The 25,470-nt window shown below is 36.2% G+C and overlaps 2 protein-coding genes across 5 annotated transcripts in view; one reads left to right on the top strand and one right to left on the bottom strand.

The window, feature by feature from the left end:
• The window catches only part of HNRNPA3 (heterogeneous nuclear ribonucleoprotein A3), a 33,871-nt gene extending 8,667 nt beyond the window's left edge, over positions 1-25,204 (top strand). The window contains exons 11-13 of one of the 3 annotated variants that reach the window (XR_012474250.1): positions 584-6,300; positions 13,167-13,382; positions 15,298-25,204. The gene's annotated coding sequence lies outside the window, so the exon portion shown is untranslated. Of the gene's footprint in view, positions 1-583 lie in introns of all 3 variants that reach the window. The other 2 variants (XR_012474249.1, XM_074215639.1) reach the window with 2 other exon arrangements.
• Positions 14,845-25,470, bottom strand: part of NFE2L2 (NFE2 like bZIP transcription factor 2) — a 37,055-nt gene continuing 26,429 nt past the window's right edge. For both annotated transcript variants that reach the window (XM_074215635.1, XM_074215636.1), the window contains exons 2-5: positions 22,031-22,291; positions 21,806-21,895; positions 20,476-20,652; positions 14,845-19,585 (exon numbers count right to left, since the gene is read on the bottom strand). In XM_074215635.1, the coding sequence (XP_074071736.1) occupies positions 18,353-19,585; positions 20,476-20,652; positions 21,806-21,895; positions 22,031-22,291 (1,761 nt within the window). In that variant the 3' untranslated portion in view covers positions 14,845-18,352. The remainder of the gene's footprint in view (positions 19,586-20,475; positions 20,653-21,805; positions 21,896-22,030; positions 22,292-25,470) is intronic.

The following is a 25,470-nucleotide window of genomic DNA, read 5'->3' as shown; positions in this document are numbered from 1 at the left end:
ACTTTGGAATTAGTTTAATAATGAGAATGTCATCTTTAATGAAAAAAATGTTTGCAACCTATAAGCAGGTGATTGTGACCTGTTTATAAGTTCTATTAGCTTAGTTTTTGTGTACAGTGTGGAAAAAAGTAAGCCATGAGGAAGGCGGTTTAATCAACATTAAAGGACCTAAGATGTGCATTCTAGCACATTATGGATCAATGACAACTCAATAAGACAGGACTTCTGCAGCCTATTGAGTGGACAAGTCAGCATATTTAAAGAATGACGAGGCAGCAGCAAGAGCTTCAACTTCAGAGAAGTGAAGGCATAAGATACTGGGCTGATAGTGAGCTGCTTTCCAAAGGCTAGTTAAAATCTTCAATATACAGCTGAAATAACGAAGAAAGTCTAGCAAGAGTTCTTCGCCTTTTGGAACATCCTTGAGTGATAGCTACTTGAGTTGGCACAGTCGATAGGTCTAGCATTTAGACCTGCAAGGAAGGGCAATAAGCATTTAGGTAAGGTTTGCCTTTGAATTTTTTCACTAATTAAAGGGTAATTTTTTGTAAAGCAAGGTAAGAGTAATCTTTTTGATTTACAGGTTGAATGAGAACTACTTGCCTATATGAGGAATGCCTTGCATCTTAAATTCGAAGGTTTCTGGCTGGGTAAGATCTAACAGTGTACAGAAAAATACCTGCATATGATGTCATTTATCATTTAGTTGTCATTTTCTACTTGACATGTCCCATGCGCACTTTTAAGTATTTCATTCCTACCCCAGTTATAGGCAACCCCCTCCCCCATATATATGTATATGTACATATATATATATATATCATTTTGAAACTAGCTATTTGCTCAATTTGGGGACCATTTTAACAAGGAACCAAAGATTAGCTTTGGTTTTATATATTACAAGGTAGTTTTGGAGCCCTTTGAATTAGCCTATCACCCTCAGTCATTTGTGAGAAACATGTACAAAAAGTTATTCATCAGGTTATTGGGTGACGGGTGAGAAAACGATCTAATTTAATGGGGACTGAATTCGTTTACAAAAAATTTGAAGGTGCTATGCAAGACTTTCACAGCAGTCCTGTGGGGATCTAATGAAAGTGAGGCTAATTTAAATGATTTGCCACTGATTAAATACAGTTTATAAGGTTTAAAGCTGGTATTAATTTGAACATGCCCAAACCATATATGAGGTTCTCTAGGGTAAAAGGTAGTAACTTTGCTCTATATAATTAAAAAGAAATATTACTGCTAGTGTAACTTTAGGTGCAGAACTTGTTTGCTTAGAGTTTATGGGGTCTTTTAAAAGCCATTTCTTGAAGTGGTTTTCAAATACCAGGTGTATTTGACATTTCGTGTACAGGTAAATTTATTAAGCTATGTTTATATCTGATATATTTGATAGGAACTGTAAATATACCTGTACTTGGAAACCACTTAAAAAGAAATGCTTATTTTCTTTACTGTTAAGATTTTATATCAAATAAGAATGAAACCCTAGTTCAAGAGACTTATCTGATAGTAGATGAAGAAACAGGTAAACTATCTAAAATATTCTATGAAAACAATTCAGCCTTCTTTTCTTGATCATTAATCACAATAGAAGCTTGTGCTTTTTTTTTGTGCTCTGAAACATTTGCTATTACCACACCCCACAAAGGATTGTTATTTATCTTCATGTGAAAGGTCAATCCCCAGTCTTGGGATTCATTTTTAAACCATTAGAAACAAATCTTGGTTTTCATGGTACAAAACTAATTTTTAATCATAAATCAGAATATAAGTACTTTAGATGGTGAAATTATATTGGTGTGAGTGAATTTGGTACGTATTTTTAAACCATCATTTGTGGATCTCTTAGCAAATGGAAGTTATTTTCCTTCTCTCCCAGTCATTTAGAATTTTTTTTTTACTTAAGTCAAATACTCATTTGAGGGAAAAACATTACTTTGTTCTATACTCCCAACCATTTTCCCCCAAATGGGGGGGGGTAATCTTAACCCCAACCCCCCTTCCCTTTTTGAGTGTAGAACAAAATAACATTTTTCCTAAAATTAAGATGTGACATTTTTAATAAAAGGTAACAATGGCACTTTCCTAACTGACTTAAATTTTCATTGTTAAGATGTGACTTTTGAACCTTTTGTATACAATGTATCTCAAGGTTCCTTCCTAAAAATTAAAGGCTATACAAAGTTGGGGAATACATTGCATTCTTTTTGAAGGTCTGAGTTAGTACGATTTAGTGAATTGTGACCCATGTATTATAAATCAACTGGTCATATAATTTTATTAACCTCCAGCAGGTGAGTAATATTTTCTTTTCCAAAATACCTACTTAAAATGCTCATGCACTGAAAATAACACTTTTGGGCTTCGTTATTGCAACAGATATAGGGGAGCAAAGCTTAAATGATACAGGATTTTATTCACTTGGTTTAGTGATTTCACTTCAGGAAATTTGGTTTGCTTTACAATGGTAAAGAATTCTAAATAGGATTATGTATTCAAGCATAATTAATGTTTTTGAAAACTGACAAGCAATACTCAACTGTCAAACCTAGGCCTATTGATTTTTCTTGATGATGAACACAAATTTAACACTAGCAAATGTACACATTGGATAACTCGGTTCAAAACTTGGATGAGTTTCACTGGAAGAGTGGGGCATTGGAAGTTCTTAACCAGGGTGATTTGGTGGGATCTGTGGTGCCTCTAGGGTAAAAGTTAACCAAGGAATCTTGATTTACTCCTATGCAAACCGCTTCTATCCTGAAAAATGTATAACAAGTCTTTGTCTGAAAACAATTTCCTTCTGAGGAGAATCCTGATTTGGTTATTTGACACCAAGTTAACAATTACAGAGCTAAATACGAACTGAATGGTGCAAACAGCTTTGTTTTCAAAGATGGCAATTAAGTGCTGCTATTGCAGCAGGTGACATTTCTAAAATGGCAGGGTTTCTGTCATGACATTAAAAGATAAAGGAACACTACACAAACTGCTTACTGTTTCATTTATTTGCTATACTTTAGAAAAACTTGAGAGATTATGGATGTTAAGAACTTGAAAGGGATGGATTATGATGCATTAAAATGCTTGTAACTGTATACAGAATTACGTTTTCATTAAAATCTTTTTGTAAAATGTGTGCAGTATTTTTTGTGATAACCAATTCTTTAAGATTGTCGGATATGTAATAGAAACATTTTCAAAGCAATACTAATTGGTGAAACATGGTCACAATTCAGTGGACATTGAATATAAACAGGTAAAGTAGAAAACATGCTAATAAAAGATGGGGAATCTCAAAACATTTGAGGGGGGAATATTGATGAGAACCATTTTCTAACATTTAAGTTAAAACTGGTAGAAAAGGGATCAAAAGAGTAAACAGGCTGGGATGCCATTGAAAATATTAGATATCAAAATCACTAGGTTTCTGTTTGGAAGGATTGAGGTATGTTTATATGCCATGATTGTAGACTAAGATTCAGGTTTTCTTGTATGATATTTAGTATAATCATCCTCAGAAAAAGAATAGCATGATGGTTAGAAGAGTAATAACTCAATTTGAATTAAATAGCATTCTGTGGTCTACAGATTTTTGAATCTTGGCCAGAGATTGGATTAAGCAAATTTTTTTCCCACAGGAATGTGGACAGCTCTTAAGATTTGGAACATTATGTGCCCAGGGTCACACAGCTAGTTAATTAAATATCTGAGGTCAAATTTGAACTTTGGTCCTCCTGATTTCTCCATGCCACCTAGTTGCCCCCAAGATATTTGTACAATTAATGCAGCTTATTTTGATCATTAACTGTAAGATGGTATGTATGAAAGTGTCCCATATAGAAATTATCATTACTAGCTATTCTAAACCCCCATTCTGTTTCAGAGATCCACTAAAATAAGCCATTGCTCAAAACATGCTATTGAACTCAAATGTAAGGATCCTGGTGTAGGCCATGTAATTGCAGGGGAAAAAAAGCACGCCGTTTTTAAGATTTTCCAGTTAGATGAGATAGTTTAGGTACCTACATGTAAGGGCAGAGTTTTAATTTTGTACTAGAGAATTCAAGGTGACATTTGAAATTGAACGATATTACCTCATCCAAAATACATCCTTTTGTTTTTAGGCAACTAGGGTGACAAGGATCAAGAGAATCCCCTAGATATAGTATAAGGTGGGTAATTAAGTCCAATTTTAATGAGAAAGACATCAATGAAATGTAAAAACGAGTTAAATTCTCAGATTTCAGAAATGTCCATGTTTCTATGCTGAGTGATTTTTCGATGTTACTGAGATAGTGCTTGTTCATAAGAACAAGATTATACATATAAAACTACATATGGTTATGTAATATTTTCAAATGTTCCATTCAGTACTAGGGTTTTACTGTGATTTCAGTTGAATTAGAATAAGATTTGTCAGTGTGGTTGGTTTTAAATGTGGAACTTCTATGCCTCTCAGTTGTGGATACTAATGATATCACTGTCTTGCAAATGAGGAAAATATGAATGATGAAGAATTGTGCATGGTCACTAATGAGAGGCAAAATTAGAATCTAGGTTTTTTGATTCTTTGTACCACACTTTCTCCTACAGAATACAAAGGTAATATAGTGCAAGAAGTACTAAACTTTTGGAATCAAGTTCTAAGTGAAGTTATTTAATGTAAGTGAATTGTTATTTAACCACAAGTTGAAGGAAGTAATTGTAGATGTGAAATACTATCTCAGGGAAGAAATTCTTTGAGCTCAGGTAAAGTTTTTTAAAAATTACTGTGGATATGATCAATATGCTGAAAATAGGAAGTTTGCCACGAAATTCAATGTGGCAATCATAATTAGGTGATTGAAGACATCAAATTTCTATTGCTATTCCATTTATGACTCCATTATATAATCTCTTAAAATATTAAAGGCAATGTAATGAAATTAATTGCCTTTTATTATCTGAGTTCAATTTGTCTCTAGTATTTTGAAGGAGGTCAGGTCTCTGAACTGTCTTAAAGGCACCTAGCACAACGCAAAACATTTTTAAGTATTTAAATGAAAAAATATGTAAAATATTCTGTTTTGATCTTTTCTAGAATGACAGCAAATATATATATTCCTTAGGATGGATCTTGATTCCTTGATGGATCTTAGAAACGCCTGTAACATTTGCATCAACAATTTGATAAAGGCGATAAATTATATAGTGATTTAAAGATTGTAATAAAATTTGCAACTGGAATATATAGATGAGGAAAGGAGTCGAATCTTATGAGGAGTGCGTCTGAGGAGAAATATAAACTCAGTTCTTACAAAACATCCAACCACATTACCTCTTTCTAGTGTATCTTAAAAATTGCTACAGGGTTTGAAGCTGTTTTATGTATGGGGGGGAAATGATTTGGATTTTTCTCATACTTCACAGAAATGTTTTGATCTGCATAATTGGCCTAGAGATGGAAGTAGGTATAATAAGAAAAAAAAAGATAATTAAGGTTTTAAAATCTGGCCCTAAGATTGCTTTAGATACATTGAAAGATAGCATTGACATGGTAAATGGGATATAAGCCTTAGAAAATGGGTTCAAATATGAATTGTGTAACTCAGGTAACATTTTGCCTCAATTTTCTCACCCCAAAAACTAGGAGGTTGGATTCAATAGCTACCTAAGATCGCTTCCAACCTTAAATTTGAGATCTTGTCAGTTTTTAACTTGATTGTAATGTCTACTGCTACATCTTAGTTCGTTCAAAAATATAATTCCCAACCATTTAGATGGTTACTATCATGTATTCCTGCAGGAAGGTTCTGCTACTAAATCAAATGTGTTTTTTTTACGAAGGAAGGAATAGGGATAGAGCACTAGGTCAGTAATTATGAAGAATTTATAAAATTTGGCCTCAGATACTAGCTATATGAACTTGGGCAAGTCTCTTAATCAATTTGTCAATCCATTGGAAAAGGCAACGGCAAGCCATTCTATTCTCTTTACCAAGAAACCCCTATATGAAATCATGAGTCTGACGTAACAAAAAAGGGAAGTAATTCCCTGATAAGGAAACTCCCTTTACCAATCCAGATACTGGAAACTGGAACATTGAGATATTCTCAAGATGATAGAATTCGTATATTAGAGGAAGGGCTTTTAATTGTTCAAACTGTCTTTTCATCTTGTACATCTTACCCTTTACCCTCCCAACTAGAACATTTGCATCAGACCTCTGGAGACTATCACCCTTCCTCCCCATCCATTGAATCCATTTATCATCGGAAATCCACCCTGAGGGTGACCAAGTCCTCCGTGGTGAGTGCATATTACCACTTTAATTCCTAATTATCTAGGGGACTCACCTCATGCCTCATCTCTCTGCCCTGACCTTGCAAACTCTCCCAAATATTTCTTTTCCATTCCATTTTCCAGTTTATTCTGGTACAATTATCCTTTGGCTCTATTCTCCAGTACATACCTCAGACCAAATCTGTTCTCTGTTCTTCTGTGTTGTCTCCAGAATGAAAGCTCCCTGAAGATAGATCTGTCTCAATTGTATCCCCAGCACCTAGCAGACAGATAAATAATAGAAATGCTTTTTCATTCCTCCTTAATTCTGTAGGTTGACTCTCTAAATACTTTATTACTCTGCTTCTTTATTTGAATTACACAAAGATTAGTGCAACATTATTTTAAAAGTCAGCCATATTGTCCTGAGAAGTGTTTAGGACAGTTAACTCTCTGGTGAAAAGCATACCTAATACTTTAATAATAATTGGCCTCGTAGAGTCTTACCTAAATCAGAATTTAGCTTTAGAAGAGAATTTAGCCTTGTTTTACAGATTAATGTAGTGAGGCTCAAAACGTCTTTGAGCAGCTAGGTGCGCAGTGGATAGAGCAACAACCCTGGAGTCAGGAGTACCTGAGTTCAAATATGGCCTCAGACACTCAATAATTACCTAGCTGTGTGACCCTGGGCAAGTCAACCCCATTGCCTTGCAAAAAAAAAAAAAGAAAACCCCTAAAAAATAAAAAAGGCTAAGTGACTTTCAAAGTTGTAAGGCCACTCTACATCATCCTCATTCTCTCAACAAAGGACCTAGCATTGACTTCTGAGAAAGTTGTCATCCTTCTTGAATTACCTCTTCCCAATTCTATGATTCAAATCAGTAAAACATCCCACAAACTCCTGTACTCTAGACTGAGGATGAAGCCCTTGATCCATTCCATTCCCTTGACTCCCTCTGAGTTGGAGCCTTAGAATGATTCTCATTTTTCTCCACCTCCAGCCCTGACAATTTTCAATCACTACATCCATGAGAAAATAAACCCAGATCTTTATCTTTAAAACACTTTCACCTGACGCTATCATCCCTCAAGTTATTCATATTTCTCTTTACAGTCCAAATACTCATACAAATCTGTATTCCTTGCCTTGACTTTCTTATCTCCTTTTCCTTTCTTAGTTTCTTGCACTCTGGCTTTCAGGCTCATCATTTGACCTAAATGGCTCTCTTCAAGGACATCAGTTTTATTTTACTAAATTGTGTCCTCATCTTTACATCTCTGTAGCCATTGGGTTCTTTCTGTAAATCCTTCCTGGATTTCTTTACTTCTATCTGAGCAGGTGCCTTTACTGGATCTTTATTCATGTCCTATCCTGTATACAGGCTTCTCATTTTTTACACTTCCTTCTATCCTTCTGATCTCATCAGCTCTCATGTGTTACATTATCTTTGTAGATAACTCCTAGGTGTGTATATATATATATATATATAAACTTAGTTTCTCCCCTGAATTCCAATTTTTCATTACCGTATGTATGCTGAGTATTTCCAAATGGATAACTTTCAGTGATCTCAGTGTGTCCAAAACATAATTTATCTTCTCTCTAATTTTGGTTATCCTTAACTCATCACTCTAACCCCCTCCTCCCCTCATATCTTTAATCACTGAACTGATCACCCAGTCAACAAGTGTTTATTAAGTGTATATGTGCCAGATAGTGCTCCAAGTGCTTAGGATACAAAGTACTAAGAAAATCTTTATTTTCAAGAAGCTTAGCATCTAATGGGGAAGACAATATGCAAATTATGGATGAAATCTGTGCAGGAATTAATGGAGGTGAGATAATTAAGAAAAGGCCCTAACATTAAGGGGGAACAGGGAAGGCTTTTGGTACAAGATTGGATTTTATCTGTGACTTGAAGGAAGTCGGGAAAGCTAGAAAGCTGTGATGAGGAAAGTGCATATCAAGGAAAAGGCCCAGAGTCTAAAGATGGGTGTCTTGTGTGAAAAACTGAAAAAAAGACTGGAAAAGTGGGAAGGGGGGGGTAAATTATGAAGGGTTTCAAATGCCATGCAGGATTTTATGTTTAATCTTGGAGTTGGTGGGGAATCATTGGAATTTACTGAATAAGGGATGATGTAATCAGATCTGGACTTTAGGAAGATTAATGTGACAGCTAAATGGAACATGGACTAGAGTGGAGGAAAAAATCAAGGCAGGGAGACCAGGGATAGGCTATTAAAATAGTCCAGGTATGAGGTTTTTAAGAATCTGCACCAGGGCAATGGCAGTGTCAAAGGAGAGAAGGGGAATATGAGAGATGTTACAAAAGTAAAATTGCCAGAACTTGTCAACAGATTGGATAAGGCTGAGGATGACATTTATGTTGTGAGCCTGGATGACTGACTGCATACCCTCAATTTACTGTATTATATTTAATGTAATAACTCAGAATTAGGAAGGAAAGACAATGGGTCGAGTTTTTAACATGAATTTATATCTTAATTCAAAGGAAATGTCAAATAGAATTTTCTGGTTGTGAGGGAGGTTTTAGTAAACTAGAACTTCATCTCTCCAAATAGGATGTATGTGGCATTCAATTTGGGATATCTTACAGGAGATATAAATATGGAAGTTAGGAAAGAGGGCTTGAATAAGTACATTTGAGAAATTGGATCAGCAGCATGGGGACTAATGAGATCTTCAAAATGACAACCCTGGGGAACCTACAGTTAGTAGGCATGACTTGAATGAAGAACCAGCCAAGGAGATTAAGGAAATATCAAGAAGGATGAGGATTCAGAAAAGGATGTCAGATTTGGTAATTAAGAGATCATGGGTAACTGGAGAGAATAATGGTTGAATTATAAATTAGGAAGCTAGGCATTTTTAGAGAAAAAAGAAAAGAGGTGAAGGCATCAGTTTCAGAGAGCCTTGTGGACACAAAAGGGGTAAAAGGTATTGGGCAATAGATAGGGGTGGAGAGATCAAAGTAAGGGGGTGGGCTTCTGTGGACACCTATATATAGGCAGCAGGAAAGCAGCCAGTAGAGAAGGAGAGTCTGAAGATAAGTGAGAGGGTGGGAGTGATGGAGAGGGAAACTGGAGAAAATGAAATGGAATGGGATCACTTGTGCAGGGAGAGGGGTTTGCCTTGGCAAGAAGGTTCCTCTCAGGTGAGATAGGAGTGAAGATAGTGGCAGAAGGCATTTGAGTAAATGAGCAGAGAGCTTTCAGTGAATGGCCTCCATTTTTTTTCAGAGAAATATGAAGTAAGGTTCTTGGCTGAGAGCATGGTACAGATGGGATGAAAAGATCTGAAGAATGCCTGGGTATTGAAGAGTTAGAGTGAACTAGGGGAATTAAATTTAAAGCATTACCTTGGGAGTGATGAAGGCCCAGTTGAGATTACATATCATGAATTTGTAATAGGACAGTTTTGAGTTCTCTTCAGCAGCATATTTGTAGGGACAAAGGCAACTGAGAGTTGAGAGTGATCCAAGGCTGAGACTGGGGGGCAAAGGACTCCAGAGAACAATGACCAAAAGGGTGAAGAGAAGAAAATGTAGAAAAGAGAACAATGTAAAAGAGAAGAATGTAGCTAATACAGATGTCATTGCTTGGGAAAGGATTGAGGAGTCAAGGAGTGAAGGTCATTGTGAGGATGAAAAACAGGGTTTGGCATTTGCAGAAAAGGAATGGTAGAAGGCAATAGATTTTGATGAAATAGGCAAACTTCAGCATTTATAAACGTGAAAGTGGTGTACTTGTGGGTGAACAAGATCAAGGGTATGAGCATCTCTGTTGAAGGAAGTGGGGAAAGCTAGGAAACTGATGAGGAAAGAGCATATCATGGAAAAGGCCCAGTGTCTAAAGATGGGCCTCCATCCCCTTTTCTCCAATCCTATTTGCCACCATCCTAGTTGAGCCTCTCATTTTGATTATTACAATAGCTTGCTACTTGAGACAATCCCTATACTCCCAACTCCATCCATTCTCCATGCAACCAAATTTTTACATTATATGTCTCCACATCACTTGTACTCAGAAAGGTCCAATTTAAAGTTTCCTATTGCCTCAAGATAAAATGCCAAGTCTTCTAGTTAAAATCTGCTTTCTTTCTAGGTTTGTTTTTTTGTTGTTTTCATACATTCTCCATTCCCAAACTGGCTGTCATACTATTCCTCACACAGGACATTCTATCTCTAATCTACAATAAGGGCTGTCCTTTATGCTTGGAACAGCCTCTTTCCTCCAGTTTAGTGCCCTCCCTCCCAGAAAATCTTTATCATGTTTTTTACCTTTGCTCTGTATGAATAATTGACCCTACTTTATCCCCACTCCCTCTCCCCATATAATAAAGTGTGTTGGGTGGGGGTGGGGAGGAGATATTTGTGTCTTCTATATCTCCAACATCTGGCACAGTACCTCACAAATGGTAGGTGTTTGGTGAATAATTGTGCTTCAAGATCACAGGAGTGGAAAGCAACAGGACTTCAAGACCAGACCTGTATCTATATTGATCAGATCATTTGACTGAGTTTTTGTCCACTGGTAATTAACCAAACTACCATTTTGTGATAAATTTGCTGCCCCATCCCAGAAATAGAATTTATTACCCTAATTAATTCTGTTCTTTGTTGCTAAGAGATCTCAAGAATACTTTCCAAGTATCTCTCAAGAAGTCTTTCCCAACTAGATGGGTGAGGGGCTTAGTCTCAGAACAATGGGGGTGAGTAGCTCCCTAGAAAGCTAACTAGGAGTTAAACATTCAAATGGATCTTCACTAGAATCCCTTTGTCTCAGAACAGTTACTAAGTCGGTGAGGTAGGGAGGTTAATGATGGCCCACTAGTGTTTCTTTTTACACATGATGTACATCAGTGATGTTTATTTTTCCAATACTCAGGTATTGTAAGGAAATCATTGGCTAGATGGGATGGCAAACATACTGTCGTCTTTATTTAATCTCTCCTCAATATTTGGAAATCTGTAAGAAACAATTCTTAAGAAATAAAAACTGGGGTGGCTATGAAGTTAACAATCTGTCTTATTTTTTCTTTATCTGGCTGTGGATGATGTCCATAATAGGACTCCCAGGGTTGACCTAGCTCTGAACTGCTGAGAAGAGCTGCATTCATCATAGTTGATCAACTCATTCTTGTTAATATGCACAATGTTCTCTTGGTGGGGGGGGGAGGGGAGGGCTCCCTTTTGCTCAGCATCAGTTCCTGTAACTTTTTCCATGCTTCTCTAGAGTCCGATTATTCATGTTTTCTTATAGAATGATACTCCGTAATATTCATATACCATAACTTAACTATTCCTGAATTGATGGGCATCCTCTCAATTTCCAATTCTTTGCCACTACCAAAAAGTACTGCTATAAATATTTTGGAACATGTGGTCTTTTCCCATTTTTTATGATTTCTTTTGACTATAGATCTAGTATTGGTATTGTTGGATCAAAGAATATGGTTCAGTTTTGTTGCTCTTTATTACATATTTCCACATTGCCCTCCAGAATGGTTGGAATAGTTCACAACTCCACCAACAGTACATGAATGTTCCAATCCTTCCACACCCTATCCAATATTGATCATTTTCTCTTTCTGTCATCAATCAGATGGGTGTAAGGTAATACTCATAGGTGTTTTTGTATTTCTCAAATTAGTACTGATTTGGAGCATTTTTTTCATATAATTATGTATAGCCTTAATTTCTTCATTTGAAAAACTTTGTTTTTTCAGTCCTTTGACCATTTATCTATTGAGAAATGACTTGGAACCTTAGAAATTTGATTAAATTCTCTATTTAGATATGAGACTGTATTAGAACCCCAAGTTGTGAAAATTCTTTCCCAGCTTTGTTTTCCTTCTAATCTTAGCAGCATCAGTTTTGACTGACAAAACTTTTTAAAATTAAGTCAAATAATTCATTTTGCAATTTATAATATACTCTATTTCTTGTATGAGCATAGATTTCTCCCCTTTCCATAGATCTGACAGAGTATTTCTTGATCTGTTAATTGTTCTATGGTATTGCCCTTTATGTCTAAATCCTGTATCCATTTTGACCTTATTTTGGTATAGGGTATTATACATCTATATCTATATTTATACTTTGCTTTTTTGTGGGTCTATGCCTAGTTTGTGCCTTATATTTTCCAGTTAACCCAATAATGTTTGTCTTAAGTGGATTCTTATCCCAGAAATGAATGTCTTTGGATTTGTCAAATGATAGATCACTTTGGTTATTTACTACTGTTTGTTTTGAACCTATCCCAATCCACTGATCCATTTTTCTATTTTTCTTTTTTTTTTTTTTGGCAAGCAAGTGGGGTTAAGTGGCTTGCCCAAGGCCACACAGCTAGGTAGTTATTAAGTATCTGAGACCGGATTTGAACCCAGGTACTACTGACTCCAGGGCCAGTGCTCTATCCACTGCACCACCTAGCCGCCCTAGCTACAAGAACCTTAACCTGGCTTCTATGACCTTGTTTTAAAAATATTTTTAATAGCTGTTTCAATTGATTTTTAATTTTATGCATTATGCATTAAAACTTTTTTTCTGGTAAGAGGGCCATAGTTTTCAACTATACTGCCATTAGAATCCTTACCCTATAAAGAAACTCTATCTTCAGATAAATTATAAAAAGAATAACATTCATAAACCAAAAATAAATTGCATGGCGACAATAATGATAATAGCATTTATAGAGACATTAAGATAGTGAGACAGGTGAGCTTTTCTGTACTGTCCTAAGTTTGTCTTCTTAAAAATACCATCCTGAAACCTTGCCCAGCCTACTGATGACCTAGAAAAGAACTACATCTAAAAGGCCTCCCACTGTATCCAGACCAACACCTGAAGTCCTCTTTCCTATGTTATCAGGCCACTGGGTCAAGATGGTTCTGGAAGAGGCAGTGAGAAAGATGTCCTTGCACAACATTCCCCTCACTTTAATCAACATAATGTGCATTCATGTCATTCACTTGATGTCATGGTCTTCAATTATGAAGGACAATCATCATCATCATCATCATCATCATCATCATCATCATCATCATCACTCTTTGCCATTTAATCTTCCCAACAATCCTGTGAGAGGTAGGTGCTGTTATCTTTATTTTACAGTTAAGGAAACTGAAGCAAATGAGATTAAGTGACTTGCTCAGGATCACACAGTAAGTGGCCGAGGTCAGTTTTGAGCTCGAGTCTTCCTGACTCCAAGCTGGTGCTACTCTGCTCCCTGAGTTTAGTTGACACCAACACAGAATGTCATTGTTAATTAAAAAAAAATCAGTTTCTATATAAAAAGGTCAAAGAATGAGTAAGAATCATAATAATTTAAATAAAACTGCACTAAGACTTTTAGGACATCCTACACTAGTTTTTCACCCACCTCAATAAATACATAAAAAACAAAGTTTTTACTAGTGGTATTATATACCTGTATCTGTATCCATATATCTATATAGATAACTGATTTTCACCCCAGGCCTAAACAACTCAACAAATTTAGCAGTTGTAAGACAGACAGAGTCTTATTTTGCACTAGAAGGGACCTCTGTTGTCAATCCAAGCATCATTTTACAGAATATAAAACTGATGGCTTGGGAAGTTAAAGGATTCCACCCAAGTCAATGGCAGCACTTATCTCTTTCCACTGGATTGTTACAGATACCCTGAGATATTAAGTTATTTCATAGGATGCAAGCATAAAATGAAATAAAATATGGTAGTAGGTATATAAACAATTCACAATTAATGAACTGGTCCAACCAATACCATTAAGCTTTACATACTGTTTGGGGCCAGTATTAACCACAACAGTACTATTAACATCAAATGAGAGAAAGTTCCTAAATGGGAGGTAAATGAATATAAAGCAGCTTTAAGAAGTACCTTCACAACTCTAAATGCATAATTGCTAATCCCTGAGCAGAAAATACAGAACCGAATTCAGGGAAACACTTCTTTATCCATCCCTCTCTCTCTCTCTCTCTCTCTCTCTTTTTTTTTTTAACAAGGCAATGGGGTTAAGTGGCTTGCCCAAGGCCACACAGCTAGGTAATTATTAAGTGTCTGAGGCTGGATTTGAACTCAGGTACCCTTGACTCCAGGGCTGGTGCTCTATCCAACTGAGCCACCTAGCCATCCCTCCATCTCTTTTCTAGAGCTGATAGAACATAACTGAGTTTGAAGCCATATATATTCTCTAAGTTAAAGATATTTTTTTAAGGTTTTTTTTTTTTTGCATGGCAAATGAGATTAAGTGGCTTGCCCAGGGCCACACAGCTAGGTAATAATTAAGAGTCTGAGACAGGATTTGAACCCAGGTACTCCTGACTCCAGGGCCAGTGCTCTATCCACTGCACCATCTAGCCACCCCTAACAATATTTTTAACAAAAGAAAGGTTTTGTTTATTTTGAATTTTGTAATTTTTCCCCTAATCTCACTTCCCTCCCCCACCTCCCACAGAAGGCAGTCTGTTAGTCTTTACATTTCAACGATCTATTTTTCCTTTTTCCTTTCCTCTTACCCCAACCCCCACCTCAGCCAGAGAGAAATATAATCTACAACTGCCATTGATCATTTGGAAATGATGTGAAATAATGGTAATGGTGAACTAATATGCTGTGGAAAACTGTCAGATACAATTGGAATCTCAATAGAAACATAACCTATCATTATTTGTTGATTTAAGAAAACCAAAATAAAGTCCACTATTGGAAGGAAGTTTGATTGAAGATCTAGTTTTGATTCAAGGGTCTCAATAGCTAATTTTACCCCCACTCAGCCAAGATTGTTAGTAGCCCATTGTTTATTCCCAGTTCCAAGATGGCTAAAATCTATATACTTTCTCTTGAAAGTCTAGGCTGTGTTTCAGCATTTTAGTGGACATATATTGCAAAGAGGAAAACATTCCCCACTTTCCAGCAATGTTCTCTTTAGTGTTCTGTTAATTCACTCACACTAAAAAATCATGTTCTGCTGATGGCAAATTTGTCTCTTTTCTAGAAAGAGTCTACCAAGACATGCTGGGGAAGAATTCATTTGACCTCACTGACCTCTTTATGGAGAGACACTAGTCTCCCTTGCTTACTTCTATCACTTCAGAGACATGCTGGTTCTCCTTAGCATACAACTTTCTGTGTTGGGATCATGACAATCTTTCTCCTAAGTCTTATTGTGGCTTCAAAGTTCAAGCTCTGGCATCATCTCTGTATCGGATTATATCTGCTTTCCATTGATTAAAAGCAAAGGATTAATGGTAGGTGGACTACTGATGGAATAAATTCTTTGGCTACAGTGAGCCTTAAATGTGTAACACCCCTTCTATTTCTGAAGAGATCATGGCAAAAAGGGGAAGATGGAATTAATAATCAACATTATTTGAGATCACATGATAACTATTAATAATCAGTGTGAAACCTGCCCAATGACCCTACTGGAAGAACTAAACCATATCCTGCCATAAATGAAACCACTAGACATAATGGTGTTACCATGATGGCACACAGGTTCTCTTCAGAGAAGCAAAAAAGAGTTGTTGCAAATGCAACAAATGTCATTTCACTGTCATCTCTACCTTGTGCTCAATAATATGCATAAGTAGAATGATGATCACTGAGATACTGATGAATAAGTTGCATTTATTTACTGGAGAAGATAAAATAGAGATGTCCTATAAAGAATTTCAGTAACAACTTAAAAAATCAAGTACACATGTATATTTTAATACTCAATTTTTGCAATATGAAAGTGGGCATACAAGATGGTGAATAAGTTGGAAAACAAGGTTTGAAATTAAGGAGTTAAAGTGTCTCCCTCCCCCCTCCCCTTTGCTTTGGACTACAGAACAGTTGGGAGATACCTGGGTTCAACTTGCAGCTCTGACAGGAGCACCAAGGCTGTAAGCTAGTCACAGTGTCTGGTAACTTCTTTGAGCCTGTTTATTCATCTATGTAAAGATGTAAAGCAATCTGCAAACCTTGAAGTACTATATAAATAGCAGCTATTACAGTGAACTATAGTGGAAGCTTCACCTCTGCCTCATTTTTTAAAGTAAAAATGTATTGGAAATGACAAGCATTGAGAATGACAAAATGTGAAAAGTATATCTTAGCAGACAAGTATATATTCAGTTCTTTGGTCAAAATTCCAAATTGGGACAGTGTTGAGAAGAAACTCCATGCAAAAACAATAGCTCCAAATCAACTTACTTTTAAAAGCGAGATGTTAAAAAATGTATACTGAAGCAGATTACCAGTAATTTTTAAAGATGTTTTAATTAATGTAAAACAGTAACCACAACTTGGTCATGAGGTTCCCAAAACCAACTCAACCAGCAAACACCTACTTGATCTCCCAATCAGTCAGAAAGACATGGCAGCCAAGGGCAACATTAGTTTAGAACTTCTATTTTTAAGGGGGAGATGAACAGTTGATCAGGAGCAGTGTTTCCTTACAAAGCTGAAGGGGGGGGGAGGATAATCTACTGTAAAGCTGTCCTTAACAAAGGTATTAAAAGCTAGCGCTAGGATAAAGTACATTGGCAAAATTTAACAATGTATAGATCCTACTACCTGTCCCTCAAAAGAAACAAAAGTGCCTTGGGAGAAAGAATAATTTTGACTTTTGTCTTTGTTGCTCTAGCATCAATCACAGTGGCTGGTATATAAGTGCTAAATAAACGTTGAGTTGAATATGAAAACTTTTAAGTTTAAAAGGAAAATGACCTTGAATAGTTAAATGTCAAGAACCTTTTAGGGATTAGATTTTCATTCTTTTTAATACCTTCCTGTATCTCTCCTTTACCAGTAGGTCCCATGTATTTAAAAAAGGAACTCAGAGTACAGAAGAGACAAAAGACAGATAAAAGGCTAAAAATATTGCAGAAAGTTTTCTTTCTAGTAAAGTGCTTTAAAAACCACTGAATATAAGTGAGGAAAAGTTTTAACAAGGCCAAAATTTGCTGTGGCCACACTAAATGCAAATGTGTGTAGATGTACATATCTACAAACACAAATACACATAATATATATATAGGTGTATATGTATGTAGATGTACACATCTATAATATATAAGGTTATATGTATATGTATGTAGATGTACACACATTACTTTATTGAAAATCACTTTAGTGGGGGAAGAGATTAAGGGAACTATGACAGAAAAGTTCTTAACTGAAGCAACTGTATTTTGCAAATGAAGTGTATTAATTGAAATATTAATTTGCCTAATATATTTATTTCCCAGAAGTAGGATGCTCTCCAGGAGAAAAAGATCCATAATTTTTTTATACATTTTAACTGATAAAATGTTAATGTTTTTCTTAGTAAAAATTAACTTACTAAAAGTAATGGGAGGTATATTTCCTTAATGTGCATCAATGGCCTGCTAACTGTAACTAAAACTTTGCCTGATAAAGAATTTTTATGCTTGTAAAAAAAATTATTCTATAAATAGAAAGCATCAAAATGAGATAACATTGATAATCAGTATTATTATTTAGAAAATAGCACAATGCAAATTCAAATAGATGAATCACAAAGTAATCACCTGATGAATACTCAAAATTAAGTTACATATTTTTATTAGTAATAGTTTTTTGCTAAATTAAATTTTATGTAAAGCAAAATAACTACATAAGAAAATGACACTTTAAGATCATATACAGTATTTATAAAAAGGCACTTGTGGTTAGTCTTGCAACAAACTATGGTAAGTTAAATCATATTTTCATAAAAATCTATGAATATAACAAAGGAGTTAGGAACAGTATAAATAAGAGGTTTGCACTATTTACACTTATACAGAAACTAGCCCAAATGGTGCAACAAGGAAATATTTTGTTAAAAGCGAGATTACAGATTTTGAAGACATACATATATAGATGTATTTATTTTAATGCTTTATATTGTGTGCAATTTCTATACTATTTTGAATATATACTTGCATAGAATCTTTTTATATAAAATATCACTTAATTATGCATTTCACATCACAGTAGGAGCTTTTAGTAAAACAGTACAAAAACACTACCTCAGTAAAGGGCAAATCCTCCCAAATCTAATTTCTCTTAATGTCAGGTTTCTTGCTTTTGGGAACAAGGAATACATTTCCGTCTCTTGTTTGCTGAAGGGAGTACTCACTAGGGGAATAGGGTTCTCCATTTTCATCTCGTAGCATGCTGAAGACCTCTAGATATAAGGTGCTGAGCTGTTTTTTCAGTAGATGGAGGCTTTTGTCATTTTCTCCTTTTTCTTTGAGCAGCTTTTCCTTTTCATCTTTTAAGTGATCCAAATCTTGCTCCAGTTCTACTATATTTTCCAGTTTTCTTTTCCGGCAGTTCTGAGCAGCCACCTTGTTTTTGCCTCTCCTACGTATATCTCGAATGAGAGCCAGCTGAGCCTCATTAAACTGCTCTTTTGACATCATTTCATTGAAGTCATCCATAGGAAGGTTAATAATTTTCTCTACAGGGAAAGGGATATGAAGAGCTTTTGCTCTCATCTCATCTCTTGTGAAATGGGATTCTAAGTGGCTTGAATGCTTATCTTTTGTGAATGGGATTTTCTGGTGACCAGGACTGGTGGGCAATTCTTTCTTTGGTGTGCTGACACTCTGCTGCACATCAGGTGCTGGAATGCTCAGCCCCTGGGTGGGAGACATTGGTGATGCTACGTCCTCTTGAAAGGGCACTGGCTGCATCCTGGTGCTGCTCTGGTGAATGCTTCCAGGAGCACTGTCGACATCTTCCATTTCAGAATCGCTGAAGCCAAGTGGGGTGTCTCCATAGATGGAAGACTCTACTGAGTGTTCTGGTGAAGCCATATTGGAGCTTGTGTTCAAAGAAATGCCTGAGTCAGAATCATTACATTCTGGTGTGTTTTCAGGGTGGTTGCTGTTAAAAGCCTTACAAAGTGAAAGGTCAGAAATGTCAATGGGTTCATTTAAAAGTTCTGAAAGTGACTGGCTGATGTGGGTTGGGGAAGGCATACTGCTATTTATGTTTGTTTCTGCTATGAAGGTTGAGTAAAATTCCTCACAAAAATCAGTGTTTATTGAGGCATTTGAATTTAAAGAGTTCATTCTCAACTGGTTAGGGTCTTCTGCTGGGAGCATGTTGCCAAAGGAGTCCTCAAATGCACTGAGAAAATCTGGACTGCAGGAAGCTACTTCTTTTTCCATGGTGGAGAGTGAAGTGTAGAAACTGAAAGTGTTGTCAATTTCTGCTGGTTTTGGTTCGGGACTTGAAGCCATGGCAGCCTCAGCCAGCTTGTCATTTTGAATATTAAGACACTGCATGAAGAAATGTTAAAATAAGATTTTTATGTAAGTAACACCCAATATCTTCACACCATTATTAGCAGTGACATCCGTATCTGAAGCTGGTTTGGGGGGGGGGGGGGCAGCACACACAAGAACACATGCATGCACATCCATCAAAGTCTTCTGGTTGTTCTCAGAAAATTACATAGTCTATTTGAGCTGAAAGAGACCTTATAGTCACCCAATCATTTTTATATAAATATAGAAATTGAGGTTCAAAAAATTAAGTGACTTGCCCAAGGTCATCTATATATCCAAGTAGAATCTAATTTCTAACATAGATATTCAAAAATGATTTGCATTTTCTAAGCCTAGGCATGATTTTCAGAATTTGTAGGTCAGATTTGGAATGTTTGCCATCTGTCTTAGCCATCATGGTGGCACTTTATATAGCTTCTGCTTAGCTATGAAATGGAACAGGATTTTTTCTTTTACTAATGAAGGGAACTTCCTTTACCAATATATTCTACAGCATATAGTCTTACTAGAATTGCATGACATAATGTAGTTTCAAGAGACTTGCCAGGGTCACAAAGTCAGATGGTGACAGGACTTGAATCCAAATCTTCCTGAATGGGAGGCCTGCTCATTGAGATGGCACGGTGGACAGAGCATGGGCAGAGAGTGAGAAAGACCCAAGTTCAAAGCCAATCTCAGACACTTACTAGTTATTTCACCAGCCTGCCTCAGTTTCCTCAGCTGTTTCCCAGGTTTGAGTGATGTTCTCTGTGTAGTGCTTAGTCTGGAGCCTGGCACAGGAGGGGCTTCCTAGTGAGTTGCCCCTTACTAAAGAATGAGCTCTTCTGTCAAAGTCAGAAGGGTTACAAAGGCTGCCTGCTTTGAGTCCTGCTTGTGGTTACCTGTAACTCTGGGATGGACAGCAGCTCTTCCCATACTTGCTCTATGTCCTGCATCCTGCTGTCTGCCACCGACTGAAGGACAACTGGTCCAGGATGTTGAACTTGACTAGAAGGAATGAAGACTGAGTTGCTGTCAATAGGATCTGGAACAAGTGACTGAAATGTGGCTGAAGAAACCTAAAATTGACAAATAATTTATTTAAAATATGAAGTTGTTAACAATAATATATGAAATCACAATTTTTTATGGAAACAGGCCCTAAGCTATACTTTTTAAGTTCTTGTGCCTCTCTTTTCCAATCCAACCTGTATCCAACCCCGATTTCTTTTCTGTGCTAGATACAATTTTCTTCTACCTGACCCAACTAGTCTTCCCTACCTAGAGTTTGTTCCTGCCCTTAAACCACCTCTCATTTATTAACTTTTTCATTACATGATAAACTTCAAGAAAGGCCAATCATATCTTTCTCTTACAAATATTTATATGCAAGGTAACAGTCAGAATAAAATGCCTAAGTTTGGGGTGATTCTCCATTTTGCATTCTACATAAACAGTCACCGAGTTATAGGCTTTATTTTTATATAGCCATAATAACTGGATGTCTTGTGTCAATGGCTATTTGAACTACTAAATTTGAAGTGCTAAATCTGGCTCAAGTAGTTTTTGATTTGGCTGAATTATTTTTATTAAAGTCACTAACAATGGCTACAAAGAAAACAGTGCACACACCAACGATATGCTTTTCTGCATAGAGTTTCTTCCTAAAAGTTTGTTTTGGGTTTTTTTTTTTAAAGAGTCTCTTTATGTGATAGCAAATGACTGAAAAGGTCCATAAAAATAGACAGGCATTCTGGTTAAACAGAATGGATCAGTCATGTGATCCATGAATGTTATGGAATATGTCTGAGCTGTAAGGAATGATATATGTGATGAAAACAGAGAAGAATGGAAACTACAACAATGGAATCAGAAAGAAACGTATACACATGCACCAAAAAAATAAAAAGTGAATGTAATAAAATCTACAAGATATAGCAAAAGTCAAATGAAGAAGGATGGGAGAACACAAGTATCACATGTCACATGCTTTCAGACATTTTAAACGTATTGATGGATCGTGCTTATTTTTTTTTTGAGAGGGATCTTTAAAAATCACTATTTGTTAAATGGGACAGAGCTCACTAGGAGAGAGAGAAGGAGAGATAATGGAGAAAAAGTACAACAACAGAAGACATCTACAGAAGAGCAGAGTAAGTAAATACCCTCGGATCCTATAAAAATGATTTTGAGTGTTCTAGAGTTTTTGTGGCCATTATCTCAAAGCTTTACCTCATCATCTTCTACAAATGGGAAAGTCTCTGTTAAAAGCTGCATGCAGTCATCATAGAACAAAGCATCTGCTTTGGGGATATCAGCAACCTAGATAAAAGAAGCAGAGGTAAATGGGGGGAAAGAATTGGTAGCCTTAATCAACAGACATTTACTGAACACCTTCTAGGAATATAGAACATATGGACTTTGTAGTGGATAAAAGTCATTTCACCAATTACTTACCTGGGAGTAGTTGGCAGATGTGCTAGGTTCAATGTGCTGGGCTGGCTGTATTGGGAGAAATTCACCTGTTTCTTCGTCTAGCTGCAGTTGGGCCAGAAAGGCCTTCTCTTGTTCTTTCTGGAGTTGTTCTTCTCTTTCCTTTTCTAGTTTCTTTTGTTTTTCTAGCTCATGCTCTTTTCGTCTTTGACTGAAGTCAAACACTTCACGCCTTGCCCCAAGGTCTATATCCTGTTTCCAGAGGATATCAATCAAATTCATATCCTATAATAAAGAAAAAAAGACTAGGTAAAGAAGGTTACTAGATACAGCTTCCTTTTAGTTCTAAGCATACCTTGTAGAATATAAAAACACTGCCTTCTAAAAACATAGATGTGTATGAAAATACACCTAAGGTGACTATTTTTAATAGTATTCTCCTAAGAAAATCTTTTAACTAGGAAGTAATCCTGTTGAAAAGTCACAAAATAAAGTGCAATTATTCAACAAATAAATGCACTGACAATGTGAAGGTCTGAATACTAGGCACTTAGGGACATGTAAATAAATTTAAGAGGCATTCTTGTTCTCACCATCAATGATTTTCTAATGGGGGGGGAATAAGCACCAGAAAAAAATGCTTCCTTTTATTATAAACTAAAAAACAAAACAAAACCCATCACACCAAAAACAAGTATCATATTTAATATAGTGGGGAAAGGAGACTGAATTCCTTGAGGGCATGGCTCTAACTTATTTATTTTTTTTATCTCCTATGACCTAACAGTGTCCTATTATTTTTTTTTTATCACCCCCCAGTCGTGTCCAAACCCTTCTAGATCCTATTTGGCAGAGAGTGTTCTTCTTCAGCTTATTTTACAGACGAGGAATCTAAGGTACACAGGGTTAAGTGACTATCCTGGAGTCACATATAGAGTTAAGTGTCTTGAGAACAGATCTGAACCCAATAAGATGAGTATTCCTGACTCCAGTTTTAGTGCTCTGTCTGCTTTGCCACCTAGCTGCTCCAATTTTACCTGGCAGTACTTAATGTTTGTTGGATAAATTAATCACTCACTCTGGGGTCTGAATTAGATAGCAGGAGTGATTATGAATAGATAGACAAATGCAAATAAAGATCAACTGCCCTTGCTAAAAGTGGTTGGATATAGGAGTTGAACGGGAGAAGAGAAATTGAAGAACACTCTTGAGATTTCGAAGTCCTGTGACTAGTAAAATGATGACACCATTACAGGAGTCTGGAAAAGTAATGTGCATATTTTTGCTGTTTTTTTTTTCAGAAGTAGGGGCAGCATGCTAAATTCAGTTTTACATTTACTAAGTTTGAGGTGAAGAAAGAAGTCCACCAAGCAACTAGAACTATAGGCCCAGCACTTTTAAGGTTTAATTCCAGGTGGCCATTGATTAGATATATAGATTTGGGGACACTAGTACAGAGACAATGAGGAAAAAGCAATTTCATTGTACAACATTTGATATAACCAAGGATCAATTAATTTTCTGGCCTATGGCCTACATAGTGATTTAATTAACAACAATAAGGTTTGCCACCCAAAAATATCCTCTTCATGCTGCTAGGTAGCAAGATGGACAGAGTATGTCAGGAAGTCTAATTCTTGCCTCAGGCACAAATGATGTAAGGCTGAGTAAGATATTCAACCTTAGTTTCTCCATCTGCAAAATGGGGATAATAAAAGCAATAAGTTTGTGGAGAACATCATTTAATATAACATAAGTAAAGCATTTTAAAATTAAAGTACTATATTACCATAGTACTCATATTCAGTCAGATGTGAAAGCATCTATTAATTGCTAGCTGAAGTTACCTTGATAGAATGGTATGTTTGATTCAATCTGGCATGTTGAGGGGAAGGGGGGAAAGACATAAGGAGATAATAATGGAGCTTAAAGAATTCACTTTGATAGGGTGTGGTAACAATGCACCAGGAGACATAAGGTAGGTAAGGACTGAGGACCAATATGCCCAACTTTTGGTTTTTGCTTAGTTGCCTAACAAGCATGTCCAGTCCTAGCCCCATTCCCAAGCTTCCCAAGGTTAAAATTAACAATTATTTCAACAAGCAGTTCAACTATTTTTAGTTTTAGAAGGAGGGCCAGGCCACTAAACCTAAAGGCATCCTCGCTAAATGGATTACTGGAACATACATCTAGCCCTACCGCGACTGTTCAGGTCTTAAATTGTACTGAAACCTTAATCACAGCTTCAGTATAATCCTAGGCTTGAACTTTATTATATATAGTCAGACATTTAAAATCTAGTACAGTTAAAACTCCAAATCTCCTGAACTTTTAGAAGCTGCTAGTTTGAATAGAATATATTTTATATCAAGAATAGAATCTCAGGGCGGCTGGGTGGCGCAGTGAATAGAGCACTGGCCCTGGAGTCAGGAGTACCTGAGTTCAAATCTGGCCTCAGACACTTAATAATTACCTAGCTGTGTGGCCTTGGGCAAGCCACTTAACCCCATTGCCTTGCAAAAACCTAAGGGAAAAAAAGAATAGATTGTAAAAGTATATAAAAATCATCTCTCCCATATATGTACTGTGTATATATTCATGTGTGGGAAATTGGAGAAACAAGAGAGACAATGTGGAGAGAGGGGCAAGTGGGAGAAGAGATTAATAAAAGAAGAGACTTCCTAATTTTCAGATTCCAGACAAGTTAATGTTTTTTATTATTAAGATTGACTCTGCATAGGCCTCTCAAATTTAGTGATTCTGTAATCAGAAGGTCTGACATAGTACATTGTCTTAGACTAGATGTCAAGAAACCTGGTTTAATTAATTAATTAACATCACTTTTTCCAGAAGTATAAATCCCACCATTGTTCATTTCGTGTTATACGTTATATTTGTTATATGTCCATCACAGAGAGAATCAAAGGAACCATCATGCCTTAGTTTTTCACTCTTTCTCTGTAAAAAAAGTATTGATACTACCTATTTACTATTTATCTTATGGAATGGTAGATCTTAAAATGCTTTAAGTATTTCAGAAAATCGATACAAGAAAACCCTCCCAGGACACCAGTTTTAATAAATCATATCAGAGTTATAAGACACAGCAGGGGCACTTCAATATAATCCCATTACTCAATACAATTTAATACCTAAAAAGAGAATGAACTCACGACATTTTTTTTTTATTTTGGTGTTTCTAAACTCATTTCCACACTTTATTCTATTTACTCATAGACTTTTTCTCACACATAGAGTACCGGATTTGAAGCTCTCCTAAATAGGAAGTATTTCCTGCAAGAGGCAGTGTGGGCTGAGAACATGACTGTGCTCTTTTTAAAGTTCATCCAGGAGGAACTAACAATCACATCAAAACACATTCAATGAGGCTGGCTGGGAAGGGGTGGATAAGGGGAAATACCCAAGGAAGAACGAAGTTGTTTATACATATGTGAAAATGAAGT

The sequence above is a fragment of the Macrotis lagotis genome, chromosome 1 (genome assembly GCF_037893015.1).
Source record: "Macrotis lagotis isolate mMagLag1 chromosome 1, bilby.v1.9.chrom.fasta, whole genome shotgun sequence".
Taxonomy (NCBI): domain Eukaryota; kingdom Metazoa; phylum Chordata; class Mammalia; order Peramelemorphia; family Peramelidae; genus Macrotis; species Macrotis lagotis.
This window is presented reverse-complemented; position numbering and strand designations above follow the sequence as displayed.